This window comes from Corapipo altera, unplaced genomic scaffold (genome assembly GCF_003945725.1).
Source record: "Corapipo altera isolate COAL_440 unplaced genomic scaffold, ASM394572v1 181b, whole genome shotgun sequence".
Taxonomy (NCBI): domain Eukaryota; kingdom Metazoa; phylum Chordata; class Aves; order Passeriformes; family Pipridae; genus Corapipo; species Corapipo altera.
This window is the reverse complement of record NW_020884963.1, coordinates 339,974-359,146: the sequence shown is the minus strand read 5'-3', so window position 1 is coordinate 359,146 and position 19,173 is coordinate 339,974. Positions and strand designations below refer to the sequence as shown.

The following is a 19,173-nucleotide window of genomic DNA, read 5'->3' as shown; positions in this document are numbered from 1 at the left end:
TCAACAGTCTTAGAGGGCTTTTCCAACCTAAATGATTCCATGATTCTGTGAAACCCCATCTCCCTGTGCCCCTACTACCACCCCCATAGGTCCAGGTGGGCAGTGCTGTGAGTTCCCTTCCATGGCACCCCTGGCCTGTGCAAGGCTGTGGCCAGAGCTTTGGTCATCCAAGGAGCCCAGCAGGACCTCAGTGTCCCTGCAGCTCAGGGAAGAGACACCCTGTACCACCACCAGGAGCTCCAGAAGAACCAAAGAGCAGGTTTGGCACAGCAGCACCCCAGTCCAGAGCTGCCATCCTCCCCCCAACCAGGTCCCAGCACTCAGAGTAGGGGCTGCCCCCAGCTCAGCCTAAACCCAGAGCTGCCACCCAGACCCCAGGTTTCCTCCCAGTTATCATCCAATGCTCCTGCCTCCCTCTGCCCTCTGGCTGAGCAGAGAGAGGGTAGGAAGCAAACTACAGACACAGCATTTTTATTCCAAGGGCAAATGTATTTAAATAATTTACAATCATTGGACAGCCTGAAAGGTTGTTTTTTCTTTTTGTTTTCCCCCATGCTTAAATCACAAAGATGTTAAAATAAAAACAGTATTTAAAAAATGACCATACACAGTGTGAGGGAGGGGCTGGGCTCAGGGGAGCTGCCGGACCCCAGGGAGCAAGCAGGGCCTTATAGACTGAGACCCCTCCTCCCACAACTGGGTCTATTCCCCAGGGGAGAGGAGTCACCCCCTTCCCGCTGCGTGCTGGAGCAAAGGCAGGCATCAGGAAAGGAGCAGGGGGGTGGTGAGGTCTGGGGGGCACAGGGCACCTCTGTGCCCAGAGCCAGCTGCCAGCCCCACATCCTAGAGCTGGACAAGCAGGGCACGAGGGAGGTGAGGACAGATGGCTGCCCAGGCCAGGCCCTCACACCCGGCGGGAGCGCAGGGCTCTGCCGGCCCCTCCACCCCTTTGCCGTGCCAGCAGGCCAGGGTGGGCTCCAGCCCCAGGGATAAGGCAACACCTCGTGTTCAGAGAAGGACCCCAGAGCTTTCTAGCAGCGTCCATCCCTTGTGCCCCACATCAGCTGTGTCCCTGACCTCAAGGCAAATGCTGGTGCCACGAGGTGCGCCTTGGGGTGCCGGGGTCACCACGGCTCCTGGACAGCAGCTGAGCTACCCCCCTGCCCCTCTCAACCCCTTCCAACCCCCGGGGTACACAGCCTGTCCCGAGGGGCTGCTGTGGCCCAGGAGGGGTTGGGAGTGACACCGGGGTAGCTGTGGGGTGGGGCTGACACCGTCACCCACAGCAGCCGTGGGCGAGCAGGCACTTTGCACCTCCCGTGGGCCCACACCTGGGGACCCGTTCTCTCCCCAGCCCCGCCAGCCCTGCTTTTAGCTCCAGACATCCAGAGAGTACCGGCCCTTCGTCATCAGTTTCTTTACATAGTCCACGGCCTGGGCCTGGCTCATGTTCCCGAACTCGGACACGATCTCGTAGAAGGTGTTCTGCACGTCCCGGGCCATGTTTCGGGCATCGCTGCAAACAAAGGGATCATGAGTGACACAGTATGACACCAGAGTCACAGAGCCCTGTCACCTCCCCACACGAACACAGAGGGTTCACTCCAGCCTGCCTGCCTGGCCCTTTGCACTCCCCCGGAATCCAGACAGTGTAACCCTCCCAGGGCTTGTAATGCACAGCTGGGGAAACTGAGTCACACTAATTTTCCTGAGAACAGGAATGTTTTCCCAAAGTCCCTTCCCTGCCACCAGACCTACCCACACACGTAGATATGAGCCATCCCCTCATTAACCAGCTTCCAGATGTTTTCCTTGTTCTTTTTCAATAAGTGCTGGACATAAACCTGGCAGGAAACAAGGTGGGAATGAGGTGAGAGGAGCAGAGCCCCCCAGACCACAGGTTGGGGCGATGAGGGGAAGCCAAGCCCATGCTCAAGGCTCTGGAGACAGTGGAGGTGTGCTGGGTGCTCCTGCCTGCCACGGGCCATCCAGGCTGGGAATCTCCAGCCCCAAGGCCACAGCTGGGTGTAGCAGCAGGAGCAAGTGGTGGGAGGACTAGAGCAGTACCTTCTCAGCTTGGTCCCTGGAGAAGGCCACATTGAGCTGGGTGAGGACTCCCTCCTTCTGGAAGCGGGCCAGCTCCTCCCGGTACAGGTAGTCCTCCCGCTCGCGCCGGCAGCCGTAGTAAAGCACCGTCTCGCCCACCTCTTTGCCTGCAGGGTCACACAGCCTCCATCAGCTGGCCCCTGGCAGCCCACAACCCTGTCCCCCTCCCCACCCTCCCTTTGTCCTGCCAATCCCAGCAGTCCCAATCCTGTCCTCTCTGCTCCCCTGGTCCTACCAGGCCAGGGGAGGCAGAGCTGCACAACTGCTTCTGGTTATATGGGGAAGCTTGAGTCTGATTCCCAGAAGTGGCCACAGGCTTCAGCAATGAGTGTGACTTGACTGCAGGTATTTGGAGATGTAGTCAGAGAACTGCCTCAGGTCTATCCACCCCCCAAACATCCTCCTTGGCCAAGAGAAGGACAAAGCATCCTCATGCTGGGCAACATTTGGCTCCTATTCATCCTGCCCCACCTCCTCTGCTTTTCGCTGGACCCACTAGCAACATGAGCAGCACAAGCTGCACCTCAGAGGCACCAACTGGCCCCACAGAACCCTGTCCTGCAGGAGCTCCAGCCCCAAGCAGGTTGCTGGGCCCTCACCTTGCTGCTTCAGCCAGGCCCGCTCCTGGATGAAGCCGATGAATGGGGCGACGCCAGTGCCCGGCCCGATCATGATCACGGGGGTGCTGGGCTTGAAGGGCAGCCGGAACTGCGACTTCCGCACGTACATGGGCACCAGGGAGCTGCTCCCGTTCTGGTCAGGCACCTTGTTCTTGAGCCAGTTGGTGGCCACCCCTTTGTTCAGGCGGCCCGTCTTGGTCTCATACTCCACCGTCACGGCACAGATGTGGATGGAATTGGGATGAACCTGCAGGGAAGGGATGTTGGCACCACGCAGAGAGGGAGGCCCAGCAACCCCACAGCTCAGCCCACGCAGCTCCCCCTCAGTGCTCAGGAATGAGGAGAAGTTTAACCTAATGTTAATACTGGGACAGCTATTCCTCCCTGCATGCCCCTCCTGGGGCTTCTGTCTTGTGCCTGACTCATCACAGGACCACGGAGTTTCCCTGGGTATTTCCAGCCACCTCAGGGCTTCAGGCACAAAGTAATGAGTGAATTTTGACCAGCCCCTAAAATTCCACCTTCTTCCAAGTCCTAACAGCCAGGCTGATGGGTGAAGAGAAGCAGGGCCCCAGGGAGTGCAGGTGGTATTGGGACACAGCTGGCTGCAGTCTGAGACCCTCTGCAGACCCTGTGAGAGCTGGGATAACTTCATGCAAGGAGATAACTAAAGCTGCCTCTCTGATGGAAATTATCACCAGGACAAGCTCCCCCACATCCACTCCCCAGCCAAAGACCGTGGTGCTGTGCAGCTGCAGCTGAAGCGGTCCCTCCACAGCCTCATTCCCTGCTGGAAGCACACTCACCTTGGAGGAGGAGGCGATGGAGTAGTAGCGGGCCTGCAGGCGGGGCAGGAGCTCGCACAGGTGGTCGATGGGGGGCCGCAGCGAGGGCATGTCCTGCAGGATGGCCAGGATGTTCCTGCGGGCCTCCACCACCCAGCTGAGGTACAGGGCCTGCGGGCAAGGAGGGCACACGCGTGACCACTTCCCTTCGTGGCTGGCAAACACCCCCTGGGCTCTCTGCACGACCCCTTCGGGGATCCCCCAGCACCCAGTTCAGCCCAGCAGTGTTGCTGGGAGGGCCAGCGCTCCCACCTTGCCCTCGGCAGCGGACGAGGCCATTTTCCGGAGGCGCTCCTGCTCCCCGGTGTCCGTGGCGTACTGGGCCAGCTCGTACAGCACGTTGGTGCGGGGAGGGTTGGTGATGTCCAGGTAGTACGTCAGGGCTGTTCGGTAGGACGTGGGGCAGGGGAAGGGATGCTTCTTGTTGGATTCCTCTGGAGAAGAGGGAGAGAAAGAAAAATTGAAAATCAGCAACTACGTGCTGTTATGTCAAAGGGATTTCGTGCCGGCAGCTACGCACGGTGTGTGAGGGCTGGAGACAGAGCAAGGCTCCAGGGAGGAGAGAGCAGCCCTAAGGCCGATCAGCCTGTGGGCCAAAGCCCCAGTTCCACACTGAAGCACCTCCCTCTCCAGGCAGCTCCCTCTCCCAGTAGCCCATTCTGTGTTTCACAGATGCTGTGACAGTTTAGCAGCAAAAAATATTACCCTGTGGTCTCCAACAGGGCTCTCTGCCCTGAGATGTCCAGCAAACCCGCAGACCAAGCAGAGGGGCTCCCCTCCACAGCTAATTTGGCTTCACACGCGTACACCTCTATCAGACCTGGCCTCAAAAGTGTCCTTACACTCATTTAGACACAGAGAGCTGTGCTCAGACTCCTGTCCATAAGGGACAGGAATGACAGTGTGAGGCTGGACAACCTGAGACACTGCACAGGGGGCTACAGGCTCCAGCAGTGCATTAGAACCATTTTCTCTCTTGAAACCAGGAGCTCCCTCAGGCTTCTGGGCCAGCACATCTGATGCTTCAGGTCTGGCTGTGCTGCTCCAGGAGTGCAATGGGCAGCAGCTGGCATCTCCTTCCTGCCAGAGGCTGGCTCTGCTGGGAACGCTGCCCAGGAAGAGCTCTTTGTACCAGTACAAGTGCTCCCTCCTGGCAGTTCAGTCTCCAAGCCTGTGCCTCCTCTCAGGCCTGAATAAGAACATCTCACACACTGAGGGCCCTGTGGAGCTCTGGGGCTGCTGCGGCTGAGGGATGCTCTGGTGGGCTGATGTTCTGTAATTAGGAGTGTGCTGTTACATAAGTTGTTGTTGAATGGGCACACTAAACACATTTCACAACTGACCCACTTCAGCTGCTCTCAGCAAACAGGTCTGTGCTAACTGCTAGAACAGCACAGCATTCAGAGTGGCTGTGGGACATTTGTCTGCCTGGAGGTGCCCCATGGGACCTGAGGGTGATCTGGACCCTGCTCTGGTGGGAAGGACAAAGGCCACAGCTGAAGGAGAACTGCTGACCCTCAGGGGTCCATCCATACTCACCATCCAAGTTGTTTAGGGACATGACAGTGTCCAGATCCGTGCCCAGGATCTCACCGATCTGGTTCACCAGAGAGGAGTCGTTGGCAGGGTACACGGCCACGTGGTCCCCGGACTCGTACCTGGCACGAGACACAGGAGAACAGATGCAACACCTGCACCACTTCTTGTCTGCCCTCAGAAGACAAGTGGGTTGGTGCAAGAGGCAGCTGGACAACGCAGATCTGAGCTGCTGCACCACCAGGGATCCCCAGAGCCCACAGTAACAGCAGGAAGGACCATTGTGGGATAACGGTTTTAAGAACCAGGGTTTTTACAAGGGACCTCCAAGACAGAGACTTCAACGAGGTCAGAGTTCCAGCAAAGACAGACCAACTCCCAGACAGGCACAGAGCAAAGCTGCTCAAAACCTCTGCAGTACTTTGTTACATTAAGCCACCTGGATTTGTGACTTTCTAACAATTTAAGCAATTTAAGCCAGTGAGAGGATTTTTAGGAGCAAGGCTTTATTCCCCCTATGCTTGAACACCTAAGCCAGGCAAGCCAAGGCATGAGCCATCCCCACCTCTCTCTCACAGTTCATCTGTCCTCTCATTTTTTTAATGATTCCTAGAGAATTCTTTCAACTGGGACTGCTCAGCCAGGAAAGGTCTGTGGGGTGGGAGGGACCCAAAGCAGGCAGTGCAAGAGCTGGGAGAAAGTCCTGACGTGGGGTACCTGGTACAGAAGCCCAGAGGGGCAGTGTTAAGTAATCACTGAAGTACTGGATGAAGCTGGTGCCACATCCTTGTTCTTTGCTCCTGCTGCAGACTGCTCCTGACAAAATAAAGGAGCAGTCTCCCACAGAAAACTACCTGATTTTGGAATTGGAGATATCCAGCTCCAGGTGCATCAGGTGCCGCTCTCCACCCTCGTTCAGTTTGCGGTTCTCTGTAACCTTGGCCAGGAAGGGGTTCTTGGCATCAAACGGTCTGGAAGGAAAGACAAGGGCCCTCTGGGTTATGCTCCTGCAGGCTCATGGCGCTGTTGGTATCCAGCCATGTTTCCCTTTGCCTATGGAGCAGGCTCCTATGATTTGGTTCATGTTCCAAAGCACACTCCACCACAGCACAAACCAAACTATGATCCTGCTGCTACCCACACTGGCACAGAAAGCACATCCTTTTCCTTCTAAGCACAGCCCAGCAGTCAACAGCTTCTGTCCCATTAAGAACAAGTGACACACAAGTGGACTGGAGGAACTGTCACATCTCAAAGAAATATTTCAGGTCGGGATTAGTTTATACAGCTCATCTCCCACAGCAATCCTGCCAGCAGCCATCATGTATTGGCCACCCCAGGCAAGGAAAGGCTCAAGACAGATGCTGTGGATGTACCAGCCAAGCAGCACATGGGGCCACAGGCATCTCCTCACCACTAATGATCCATTAACTGGGGACTCTCAGAGTCCCAGTGGAGGTCTGAGCCCGTTCCTCTTGGGCAGAGACCTACTGCATTGCAGAAATGACACTGCCCACACAGCAGGTGTTGTTAGAGACATCAAGGACCCATCAGCCAAGCCCTGCCCCACATACACCCTGCCCAGGGGGTTGGCACTTACGGCTTCTGGTTCTCGTAGCTCTTGAGTCGGCCCATCTCTCCCGTGTAGACTTTGTTCATGTTCACATCTGTGTGCACCACCAGCTCATACTGGCGGATGCTGGGGGAGAAAAGAGAAAAAAAAGTCAAACTGGAAAACACAAAGTACAGCTGGAACCAGCATATACTTTGGTTGATTTGCTGCAGCTCAAAAACAAATGCAAATTCCACCCCTTTGCCCCTCTCCAGACGTGAGGGACCAGGAAAGCTGTGCAGAAACCCCAAACCAAGAGGAAACCGCAGCCTCACTGGGAGCATCACAACCAGCACAGCCATCCCCAAAGGTACCAAACCCACCATGTCTCCAGTCAGAACAGAAATCCAGAGCTGGGCTCAAACTTGCACCAGGCTCAGGCCACGCAGCTCCACTTCCTGCTCTACTTTGCCCATGCCCCCTCCAGTCTGGAAGGGGAGGCAGTGCAGAGGACAGGGAACAGCAGCCTGGGGCTGATGGAATGGTGACCAGTCAGAGGTGGCCAATCTCTCTGGCACCCAAAAGGATCTGCTCCCAAACCCACCTGGACTCTTCTCCTGTAGCCTCCACCCCAAAGTGCTCACAGACTGCCGGCCAGAACTGCTCTCTCCAGGTGATAAAGTCTTCTTCCAGGCTATCCAGGGCAAAAGAAAGAGTCAATAACCCAGCCCCAGCTGGGAGAAAAGGGGTATTCCCAGAAGAGCCATCTGAGATCCCTATGGACTTTCTCCCTCCACCATGGGAAAAGGCATTTGCCTTGGACCCAGACAGTTTTGGTACCTCCATATGCCACAGATCACCAGAAAAGCATTGTCAGAGCACTAAGTTGGAATTGTGGCTATGCCAACCACCCCTCCCTTCACCAGGTCTGCCAAGGAAGGCTTTGTTATTCAGGCTCAGTCTTTAACCACCTCAACTCCCCCCTTGCCCACTCTTGGCATGAGGTCACCTTCCCAAAAGGCAGATTCCAACACGGCAATGTTCATTTTGCTGGGTTCAGAGCCTCTCACACACCTCACAAACCTCACATCAGACCTTGCAGACTTAGAGGTAAAGTCAGAGGTTGATGTAATGTCCCAGGGTGCTCAGGTGAGCACAGAGAGGTAAAAATAAAATAAAAATAATTGTCTGAGTTGGAAAACTGCTGCCTCCCACTATAAAACACTTCACAAGGAGATGGAGTCTGCCTTCTCCACAGGGATGGGGAAGTTTATCTACACAGGTTGGGTTAGCAATGGATCTACAGCAGGACAAAGACAGAGAAGGCTGCAAAGCCTGCTCCAGTATGTACCTATGGGCATTTAGAGCTAGTGTGAGATTTTCCAGACACAGGATTCCCTAGGATACTCCCTGTGTACAGGGATCTGATTGTGGGAGAGAGAGCAGACAGACACACACTCGGAGTTACGTCAACTCCCACAAAGAGCCCTGTAGAGTTTATTTCTGTCTTGGTAACAGAGCCAACTCCCTGCCAAAGTATCCAAGATGCTTTATCCAGCTGTGACCAGCCCCTCCACCCAAGGTACTCACTTGCCATCGTCATCTCCCAGCCCAAGCTCAAAGATGCGCTGGGCTCCGAGTTCCTCCAGTCTCTTGTCCACATACTTCCCCATGGCGTTGAAGTGCTCATAAGTCTTGTTCCCCAGCCCAAAGACCTGGAAGGGAATGCTCATGAGCATGGAGAAGCAGGAGCTGGACTCTTCCCATCCAGTTGACATCCTCTGGCAAGTATCACCCAGCAAATGAAGTTGAGAAAAGACAGCAAGACCTCTCTCAGCTCCCCATCCGCTCTTCATGGACCTTGGGTAAGAATCTACCACTGGTGAGGAGGCACCAGCACCTCCCCTGAGCCTGGATTCAGGCATGGCAAGAGGATGCACTTACAACAACTCCTGCACCCTCAAGGGACCAGTAAGAGCCTGGACTGCCTGGAGACCGATTGCTGGCCTTTGCCTCCCACAAACCACACAGCAAATATTTGCTCACTGCTTCATACAGAGCAGCTTCACATCTCCAGCAGTGGATTTTATCCTCATTTGCAATTATTATGCTGCCTAAGGAATCTGGCCAGGGTTTGGGTGAGGTGGTTATTCAGCTCAGCACAGGAAGAGAGTTACACACTCCAAGTGATTTAAATTGTGGGAGAAGATCTGGCCCCGGGGTGCTCAATTAGCTTCTGAACAGCAGCAGCCTGTAGCTCATTTGCAGATGTCATATTCAGCGCCTGCAGGCCTGTTTGGGGCTGTTTGTACCAGCAAACCCTCACGATTTAGGGAGTGGAGAGAGAACTCTGACATCTGTATTTAGAGCCCTCAGATGTACATTTGTAGGAGCCCACAAAGCCTGCGAAGGAAGACAGTAGGGACCTCAACCAAAACAGGAGCACAGGACACAGACATGCTGTGCCTTTCCCCCAGCCATGTGCAGGCACAGTGGAGGGCTCTTGGCTTTCCCTCCCAAATTCCAACACAAACTGGAGTTGAGCCACTCACTGCAAACCGTAGACCCGAGAGGTCGGTGTCGGCCTCCTGCAGCCAGTCGTAGAAATCCTGGGCATTGTCTGTGGGATCCCCCTCTCCATAGGTGGCCATGCAGAACACAGCCAAGGACTTGTCAATCTCTGAGAGGCGACTCAGGTCCGACTGCAACCGAAGGAGAGAATGAACCCCTAAGGACCCCACAACGTGGTTATTGGGCAAGCCTGTTCCTACGGTGTAGGTGTGCAGAGCAACGCCACTTGATTACAAAAGGGGTTGGGAAAGGCCAAACCCACCCAAAATTGGCAGGGGAAATAAAGCCAACCACCCCCACTGGACTGCAAGTCAGTATTTCTACTCCACCAGAAAAGCAATGGGATTTTTCCATGCAAAGCTTTCATGAGAATGCAGAACGGCGAGGACCAAGCCCATCTCTGCATCGCTCAGGCTGATCTTTTCTCCCCTAAACAACACTGCTAAAAGGCCAGCTGTCCCTTGGCCAGGGTCCTTGGGTTTTTTTAGGGGACACTAATGGGATGTTACCTATCCTGAGGCTGTTCATGGCTAAATTACCAGGTCATACTCCTCCGGATCTGCTGCCATGCCCCGGAGGCCGTAGCGATGGGCGTCTTTGGAGAGACGGTTGGCAAACTCCTCTGCTGTGCCCGTCTGGGAACCATAGAAAACCACAATGTTTCGGCCCTGGAGAGAAAAAGAAATCCCTGTTAAATGGTGATTACTCACTTGGCAAATGCATGGATGAAGCACAGACAAAGGAAATGCCTGGGATCAGGAGTCCTGGACTGCAACCTAAAGGCAACCAGGAGTCTGTGCTCGTACAGGACTCCACGCCAGGTTTGACAGAAAACTCAAGGCTAGGCTGTTAATGAGAACATGACTCTTGTCACACTCAGAGGGGAGACTCAGGTCAGACTAAAACCCAAAACAAAGAAAAACCCCCAAGATTTATTCTCAACCTCAGAGCTGCAGCGTGACTCCTGAAAACAGGGAACTCCCTGGAACACAAGCTTGCCAAAGCTTTGGGGAAATGCCTGAGCACCAGAGCTCCTGCTCTGCTGCAAGCCAGTTACTTTGAAGTAAAACAGAAAATACATCCAGCCCTTGCTTCTTCCTCTGCTTCCTCTTGTGTCCAGACCAGTGGAGTCAAAAGCCATCAGTTCTGTGTACAACAATTCCCAATCCACAGCGAGCCAGTTTGGGAACCAATCACGCAGATAAAAAGCTGCCAGCCAATGACTTTAAAGTCTCTGCCATTTCCCTCTTGACTTTGATCTCATATTACACTTATTTTTTTCCCCACCAAATTTTCACTTTAATTTTTTTCCTCTAAGAACAACTTCCAGGCATAGACCCAAAGAGCTATTCTTGGCTGCCCACACAGCCTTCCCCTGGATGCTCTCTGCAGCAGGCATGTGCCTGTATCCAAATCAGCCCCTCCTGCTGACAGTCTCCAGAGAAAACTGGGAAGGACATGAGCTCTCCCTCCTTCCCAGCACCCCTTGTAGCCAGAACAAGCAGCTTACCGTCTTCTTCATCTTCTCGATGAAGCTGCTGTCTCTCACTGGAGCTACTCTGAAAGACAGGAAGAACCTCCTTTCAGATGAAACACATTCATTTTTTGAGGTCAGGAATAAGCAAGTGGGGAAGAAGTGGCCTCCAGACCTCAGGAAGGCTGCCCAAAGGAGTGTGAACCCCCACTGACCATCCATGTCCCAGGGATACCCATCACTCAACCACAGGGCTTCTGCAACAACCATGGAGCAGGGACTCGGAGCAGACAGGAAAAGCTGAGCCCCTGCCTTACCTCCACTGGTGAATCCTCCCACAGGGAGAGCCCAGGCACTCAGTCCTGCCTGTCAGGAAGCCTTTATCAACTGCTCTGAGAGGTTTCACAGCTGAGCAGGTTACAAGGATCTCACAAGAGCAGGTCTCCAGATAAATCTCAGGGGACAAGCCATGGTGTGAGAGAAGGGAATAGAGAGCTCCCTGCTTCCCACATCACTGCAGGTAGGCAGGATCAGTCCTGCACTATGTTCCCCAGGGCACATTCCCCAAGCCTGAAGTCAAACAGGGCTAAAAACCAGCTATTTCAACCTCAAAGCAGCATGCCAGACCCGAGTCCCAGAGCTGGAGAGCTCTGTGGAGCAGACACACGCAGCTGATCACACCCACAGAGCCACCAGCAAGGCACCCACTGCCAGCCAAGGTCCTGCAGAGCCGGTTCCCTTGCTGGTTTCCATTCCCAAGCAGAGATGGGTCTAGCTGCAGTCAGATTAGGTGCTGGGGGCTTTTCACAGCAGGCAAGGAGGACAGGAGCTCCCTTGCTGTCCTCCCCACTGGAGCTTTGGTAGCAGGGAAGAAGAACGTGGGACCCGTTCCCATTTCACAATGGAAGAATGCAAGGCTGGGTCTCCTGTGGGAAGAGAGAAGCCTCCAGGCAAAAAACAAATGGTTTTGGCTCCAGCCCATGTGAGAATGTGAAGAGCTCACTAACAGTTTCCTAAACTCTGCAGCCCAGGGGGAGGGATCTTGCAGATGTGCTGTGGCATTTGCAGAGAGCACACACACAGAGCAGCAGGGTGGGGGACCTTCAGTAAAACATACCTCCAAGCACCCTCCTTGACCCAAAGGTATCAAGGAGCTCCATAACTGGGCCTGACAGTTCTGAGAACTAACAATCTCATACAGCACACACACCAAAGACAAGCAAAGCCTACCTCAAAAAGCTACCCAAGGCAGCTGTGCTCCCAGGAGAGAGCTGCTTCACACTCCTGCTCTGCTCTCCCAGCAGCTAATACTCTCCTAGAGTTGTCATTTGTCCCCTGTTGGGAACTGGGATATGACAAGAATCTTAAGGGAGCAGTCCCAGCCCTGCCCATGCTGTCGCCAGGACGGGGGCTCGAGAGAATTCACAAGACTCAGCTCTCACTTAGCTTTTGGCTTCCTGGTGAACCTCTTTGGTTTTCTGCCCTCTGCAAGCGAGATCCAATTAAAACAACTGTTGGGTCAACTGCTAAACAAAATGCTTTTTAAGGAGGAGAAAAAAAAGTTTCAGATCCTTTCAGCAAGCTCCCTTTGGAAGAGAAAAGGGTGCAGCACATGGAGCTCGTCCATTTTCAAAGGAGGCAACCCCACACTGAAGTGTGTGGTGGAGAACAGGCTGTGGCTCAGACACAGAAGAAATAATGAGCCTGGCTTTAGAAAAAAGGCTACACAACTCTCTGAAATTGCTTCATCAGGGTGGTTTGAAAATCTGAGCTGCGAAAACACACAGGCGCCAAAGGCAGAAACAACACACATTTTCACTGCTCAGCCAGGGAAACTTAGAAGAGAAAGTGTGTTCTCAGCAATGACTGCTCCTACAACTTAGGTAGCTCAAGGCAGTGACAATGAGAATCAGAAGTGGAGGGAAGGGGATTAACTCCATTGTTGGAATGAGCTGTAGCTTGTACTGATCTCCCACCCTTGGTGAGAACCCACAGCACAAACAGCTCCCAGGGCTCTCTGTCATTTCGACTTCAGGAGAAAGAAAGGAGAGGGAGAGAAGTTCCCAACAGCTCAGCAACAATATCAAAGTCTGTCCCAGCTGAACACCTCTCCTTCAGAAAGTTCCCATGCCCATGGCTTTCCCGACAAACGCACAGATACATCCAGAAGTGCAGACACAGCCTGGACACTGCAGAGAAACCGAGCACCGACAGCAGGGTCTCCTCTGGAGCAGCCTGCCTCTGAGCAGAGCCTCTCCCCTTCCTCCTCCTCCTGTCCCAGAGGGAAGAGGCATCCCACTCACCCAGCTTTGGGGCGGGAGGAGCGACCCTCCAAGGTGGAACAACCCCACAGCCCATCGGGCAGACTGACTCACCTGACCACGGCCGGCTCTTCCCGTGGGGCCGAGTACACACAGCCCATGCTGGGCAGGGAGGAGGCAGACAAAGAGTCCCAGGGCAGCTGTGTCTGCAAGGGGAGGTGTGGGGGGACGGATCTAACTTAGCTCTGGAGCCACACAGGCCTTCCCATTCTGCTCCTCCTGGGCGCTAAAGCCAAGCCTCAGCCTTTTGTTGAGGAGAAGAGAGCCGGCACAAAAGGTCCCGGCACGGGTCATAGCAGGAGTGGTCCTGTCCCCTCAGATCCTTGTGGTGGGGCTTCAGAAGTTACCAAGTGGATCCGCACAGTCCTGAGAAACTGCAACATCTGGCAGCAGTGGCAGAAAGGAATTAGGAGTGGAGAATGAAACCTCCCAGGATCCTCCGCAGCGCACGTCCCTCTCCCATCGGCGTGGAGCAGGGGGACGGGACACAAAACCCTCCCCCGGCCTTGTTACCTTGGAAACTGTTTATATCACAGCTGCTTTTATACATATTCTTCTTTTTCAGGGAAAAAAAAAAAAAAAGAAAAGCTTGGTGCTGTAGCTGAATGAAATGATTCCAGACACTGCGTGAGCGACGCTTCGGGTAACTATGGCAGTGCCATTACGGAGGCAGCTCAAAGGAGTTTGTTCTCTTCAGGATCCTATTAAATTAAATTAGAGATGGTCTCTCTCTCTCACACACACAGGCAGCAGAGAGCTAATCAGGCTAAGGAGTTGGAGCAATTCCTGCCACAGGAAGCCCTACAAGCACCAGGGAATGGATTTCTGCATAGCTGCAGAATAGAGATAAGCCAGTTTCTGCCCCAAACAATGTTAAAGAGGGGGGAGAAAGGAGAGGGTGACACCCAGCATACCAATGGCTGTCCTGCCTGTGTCTCCCCAGGATGACTGTCTGTACAACTCTGGAGCGGGCACATGAGAAGGGAAAGAAATCTCTGATTGAGAAACGTGCAGAGGAGGAGCAGCCAGAGAATAAAAATAAATCTGTGCATTCCCCAGCAATGCCCCCACGAGGAAGTGCGGTGGCCACGGCTGCGTGGCGATCCAGAGCTGCTCTCCCTAATGACATCTGCAGAGCAGGCTGCAGGGAAGGCTGCCCCAGTGGTTTTAATTAAGTCTGAAAATAGTCAAAACAAGAGCAGTCAGTGGGATCCCAGCCTGTCCCACACATGCATGTGTTACACGTCACAGGTACAGGATGCCTTCCGATGTGCTCGATTCTGTCCCTTCTGCGGAGACTCTGGCCAGGAAAACAGCTCCACTTGGCTGTAAGGATGAAGAATCAGCAGCCTGATCCCTCACTGAGCTGTGGCTGAACCCAGGGATGCATTGTCATGGCAAGATCATGAGTGTCTTCAGGTCACACAGGCTGGTGGAGCCACGCAGGGAGAACCCAGCCCAAAAGAGGGTGTTTCAACAGGTCATTTGTTTTTCCACAATCAAGGGCAGTAACAACAGTGGCATTTCCTTTGCAGACCCTGCTGAGCTGACACGGTTTTATCAAGGTGCTCAGCAGCAGCTCCCAAAAAGCACCAGGAGGGCACTGAGGTCCTGGATGCTGTGTTCAGGTTGGAGACCCTGCTTGCACTGTTCAACACTGCAAACAAACCATTAAAGCAGCAGCCATTGTGATGTGTCTGAATTGCTGTTCAGCACCTTCATCCTCCGGTATCCCGAGGCTGAAGTTGGGGGAGCCAAAGTGAGACAACTAAACCCATCACTCAATGCCATCAGATAAAGCAGTTCAGGACAGTTTGGTGAGTTGAGGCAGAGCTGCAGAGAAGTTGAAGAAAAGCAACCCCTCTTAAGGTCAAGGCTCTCCACTTCAGACAGAGACAGCCCTGATGAGGCCTCTCTGCCTTCATGGGTCTGGGACAGCTTCCCTGCCTGCCCACAGGCCCACCTGACATATCCAGCCAGCCAGAGGCAGTGGCTGACAGTGTGATCCTGTGTCTTGTCGATCTGCCTGATCACCAGAAAGGAAACTCCACCCTAGACTCAAGGATTACAAGAGGGAAGGAAACCCAAGGCTGAACAAGCTTGTTTTTCCCACTCATTTTCCTCCCAGTTCCAAGCATCCCATAAAATTACACTGCAAAACCTGCAGGAAGTCTCTGTCTCTGTCCCAAAAGGCAGATGTGCCACCAGCCACAGCCTTGGCTTATGGGGCCACACTGCCCTCTGACCAGCTTGCTGCAAGGACCACAGCAGGGCTGCAGCAGGGTCAGGCTTAATGTAGAGGGAGAAACTACTTCACAGCCTCCTCTCACTCTGCACCTGCCTGGCTGCCACTTTTCCAAAATGCAGTAGTGGCAGATGACTTCCAGAACAGCCTCACCTCTTCCCTAGTTATCCACAATGGGACATGCTGCTGTTCCACATCTCCCATAGGGAGCTCCCTTCCAGCCATGGCTCACAGGGACAGAGCAGGCAGCACGGACCCCACGGAGCAAACCCAGGCAAAGTGCCCATGAGCAGCTCAGAGCCAAGGCCTCCATCCATTCCCAAATGGAAGCCCATGTGCTGAGGCCCTGCAGCGGCACAAGGTGGTAACATGTACCAGGGGCAGTCAAAAAGCTGCTCTGCAAGGTCACAACAGCCTCTGGAAGAGCTGCATGTGGTGGAATCAGTCACACAGGCCCAGCCTGTGCCATGCCAGCATCTAATTTCAGATGGGTAGTGCCCTTTCCCCAGCCAGATTAGCTCTCATGGCAACAGTGTTCTCCTCACAATCTCCAGAGACAGCCATGTGCACTGACACACACAGCCCTCTCTGCTGCAGGCGTGAGATGGAAAGTATCCCACCAATCCAATGAAACAAGTTCCCAAGGTAAGGCTAAGCAGGCAGGGACAGCTGTGCTGCTGCCAACCTCGTGTGCACCCATGTGCACAAGGTTCCACAGCCAGGGTCACTGCTGCCCTTTAAAACTCTCCCAGCCAGAAAACTGTACTTTCCATCCTCCTGCAACACCAGAAACAGAAGGATTGAGGTAAAAAGTCCAGCAGAAAACTGATGTTACTGTGAGGTAAGGAACTAAAAATGCACTCAGGTCTCCACCAGCATGGCTCAATCCTGGCCCTAAGCCCTTTGCAGAAGACAGGGTGGAACAAGAATTTCCCTCTCCAAATCCAGTCTCCTGATACTGCAGTACCCTGGCATCAAAGCCAAGCAAGTTTCACAGGAGCTGCCAAGCAGCTCATCCCAGGAACTATCTCCCAAGACTATTTCTTTTCTTCATAGCCAAGGGTAGATAAGATTTCTGATAGGAAACCTACTTAAAAGCAAGTCCAGACTTCTCCAGATTTATCTAAATGGGACTTTTATCAGAAAAAAAACCGAGAATAGCCAAAGCAATCCTTAAGAGTTCTGAAGTACAGCCAGAGGGTTTCCTGCCTTGCCTTTTCCTGCCTTGCTTGGGAAAGGCCAATTCCCGATTTGGGCCACACGGTGGGGTAAGGCAGAACTGCAGCCTGGCTCCTCCCCCGGGATTTCTGCGTTGGGAGCAGAACACGCAGCTCAGAGGAAATATGAGGGAACAGAAATATCTTTTGGGACTAGGTTCCCTCACCAGGGGCCTCCTACAATCCAGCTGAGCCTTCCAGGACTCATCATAAGCACGACAGAAAGCTCCACTCCCACCGCGCTGCCTGAGAGTTGTTACTTACACTGTTTGCATTTTGGGCAGGTCGGGGAGTTCCTCCTTTTTCTTGCGGAAGAAGAACCAGTAAGTGAAGAGTCCGGTGATGAGGGAGATGAGGAACACGTCTGTCATGCTGAAGAGAGAGTCCTGCTGTGCAGTGCTGTCGGGAGGGGAGAAGTTTGGGTCCATCCTGGCTTCCCCCATGATGGTCAGAGGCACTGTAAGCAAGGAAACACAAATGAGCACCAGCGGCCACACAGTGCCATGGAAGAGCAACAAAGGTCCTTCAGAAAGTGGTTTTTGCTACACATTTAGTCCTGGGAGCACAAGGCTGCCCAACAACATCTTTGGAGAGAGGCCTTGCATCACAGGACCTTGCATCACAGGATCCTTTTGTGTCCCACAGTGTCACACCAAGCTTTTCCCTTCCTGTTGCATCTGTGCTGATCCATCTCAAGTGATTTCTGCTTTCCGTCTACCAGCAACATCACAGCAGTCCCACAGGCCAGCCAGGGAGCTCAGCCTGACTCCTACTAAAGCCACAGCAAAACTCAACAGGGACTCATGGCCACCCTTTATTGAAGCCCTTACTCACTACAGAGCCCCTGGAATGCTACTGGGGGAACACCCACTCTTCCAGCCACCCCACAGATCTAGGGCTTCTTCCCTCCTTCCCACAAGGTGACAGGATGCCCTGGACCCACTGTTGTGCTTATAAACCACAGAGCAGGACTGTGGGATGAAACGTCTGTGAGCATCCCCACCAACATTACAACACAAAGGATGAACACTTCTGATTTAATATCCACCTCCATTGCAGGTTGGATTTACTATCCAACTCTTTTTGAGGCTCTGGCTTCCCAGTCCCCTCCACTATCTCCCCTGGTTTAACTTCCATCTCCTTGAATTATTGCTTTCCACTCACCAAGGCAGAGTTTAAGCAACTTGTGACCTGCCCAAGGCCATACCCAGAGTCTGTGGTAGCACAAGGATGAGCACCCAGCCCTCAAATCCCAAACCTACGGCCCTATAGCCCCATCCTTCCCCTGGGGATCCACCCATCACTCCCTCCCTCTCTTCCTCTGCTGTGCCAAAGCTCTGAACTCCTCTGACCCCAGTCCAGATCACAATATTATCTCACCAGAGGCAAGGACGCACTCTGTCCAAGTAAACAGATAATTAACTCAAAACTTGATTTGTAAGGGCAAAGTGACTCTCTTCTTGTACTTGGGCACCCTGCCAACCCAGGGGACCATGGACATTTGAACTTCCACACAAAAAAGTGACTCAGAGCTGTGGTGGTGCCACAGGAGAAAAAGGACGTGTGCCATGGCTGAGCAGTGAAGGAAGAGCTAAGCTGTGACTGGCAGAGGAAAGCTCCCAGGCAGCTTTTCTGGGGGGGCTGAAAACAGCAGAAAACTCCAAGCCTGTGCCTGGGCTGAGAAATAAAAGTGACCAAAGTTTAAGGTTATGCTAATGCATTCGGGAGCTGGGATGAAAAGGGAAGGTGATGCTTAGGGAGATCTAACAAGGGAGACCAGGTACAGCAGAGAACAACCCCTTGTTGTTACCCTTAAAAGGAAACTCCAGCTCCAGAGAACACGAAGCCTTGTGCCAGAGGACACCAGCTATAAAAGGTGCCCTATGGAGCACAGGGAGAAGCCCATAGCAACCTGGCAGTGATCAGAGACAGATACTCTGGTAACCCAGGTAGTGCTCAACCCCCAAAGAAGTTTAATTTGGTGGAGAACTTGGAAAGTAACTATATTACAGAGGGTACTAAAACACCTCTGGCAAAGCTTCCCATTAAATTCCCAGAGATGACACCAAGGCAGGGGGTTGGAGGAAAAATGTGAGTGATGTGACTACAGACAAGCAAATTGCATATTCCATCAGGCAGGTCACCCTGTCCTCCCTCCTTGCAGACAGGCTTTCCATCACTGGATCTCGGATCCAAGGAAGAGCTGGGTGTTATTTCTGTACAGCTCTAGACAAAACTATTAGCCAAAGCCCCCACAGCTGGAGCTTAGTTGCCAAAAAGGCACAGCTCACAGCAGGATCCCTCTCCTCCTTCTTGTCTGGTTCCAGTAAACCACCAAGGAGCTGGTCTGGCAACCAACACCAGGGGAACGCACTGGTGGGGGAAAAATATTGCTGGTATTGCCTTCACTCCTGATGAAACCCCAGAACTTTTATTTATAAGCTCTTCTCCTCTTCCTCACTGCCACTCCACCTCACCTGTAGGAGGATCTCAGCCAAAACCTGCCAGGAAACCCACCCTCTCCTTGTTATCTCACTCATCACTTGATATGTTCATTATGTCTCTGGGCAAAGAAGAGTTGCTGGTTTCCAGGGAGCCTCAGCTGCTGTCCATGCACAGCACAGACCCCTCTCTTCTTCAGAGATGGAGGAAGCAGTGCCAGACACAGGCAGGAGGCTGCCTGGAT

General features: G+C 53.4%; 1 protein-coding gene across 4 annotated transcripts in view; it reads right to left on the bottom strand.

Moving 5' to 3' along the window:
- Window positions 1–455: 455 nt before the first annotated feature.
- LOC113957224 (NADPH--cytochrome P450 reductase) overlaps window positions 456–19,173 on the bottom strand; it is a 28,973-nt gene continuing 10,255 nt past the window's right edge. For all 4 annotated transcript variants that reach the window (XM_027664481.1, XM_027664482.1, XM_027664484.1 and 1 more), the window contains 15 exons: window positions 16,752–16,944; window positions 10,741–10,789; window positions 9,770–9,898; window positions 9,212–9,361; window positions 8,250–8,374; window positions 7,264–7,353; window positions 6,708–6,806; window positions 5,962–6,078; window positions 5,111–5,229; window positions 3,824–4,005; window positions 3,533–3,682; window positions 2,706–2,973; window positions 2,068–2,213; window positions 1,759–1,844; window positions 456–1,516 (listed from right to left, as the gene is read on the bottom strand). In XM_027664481.1, the coding sequence (XP_027520282.1) occupies window positions 1,372–1,516; window positions 1,759–1,844; window positions 2,068–2,213; window positions 2,706–2,973; window positions 3,533–3,682; window positions 3,824–4,005; window positions 5,111–5,229; window positions 5,962–6,078; window positions 6,708–6,806; window positions 7,264–7,353; window positions 8,250–8,374; window positions 9,212–9,361; window positions 9,770–9,898; window positions 10,741–10,789; window positions 16,752–16,930 (2,034 nt within the window). In that variant the 5' untranslated portion in view covers window positions 16,931–16,944 and the 3' untranslated portion in view covers window positions 456–1,371. The remainder of the gene's footprint in view (window positions 1,517–1,758; window positions 1,845–2,067; window positions 2,214–2,705; window positions 2,974–3,532; window positions 3,683–3,823; window positions 4,006–5,110; window positions 5,230–5,961; window positions 6,079–6,707; window positions 6,807–7,263; window positions 7,354–8,249; window positions 8,375–9,211; window positions 9,362–9,769; window positions 9,899–10,740; window positions 10,790–16,751; window positions 16,945–19,173) is intronic.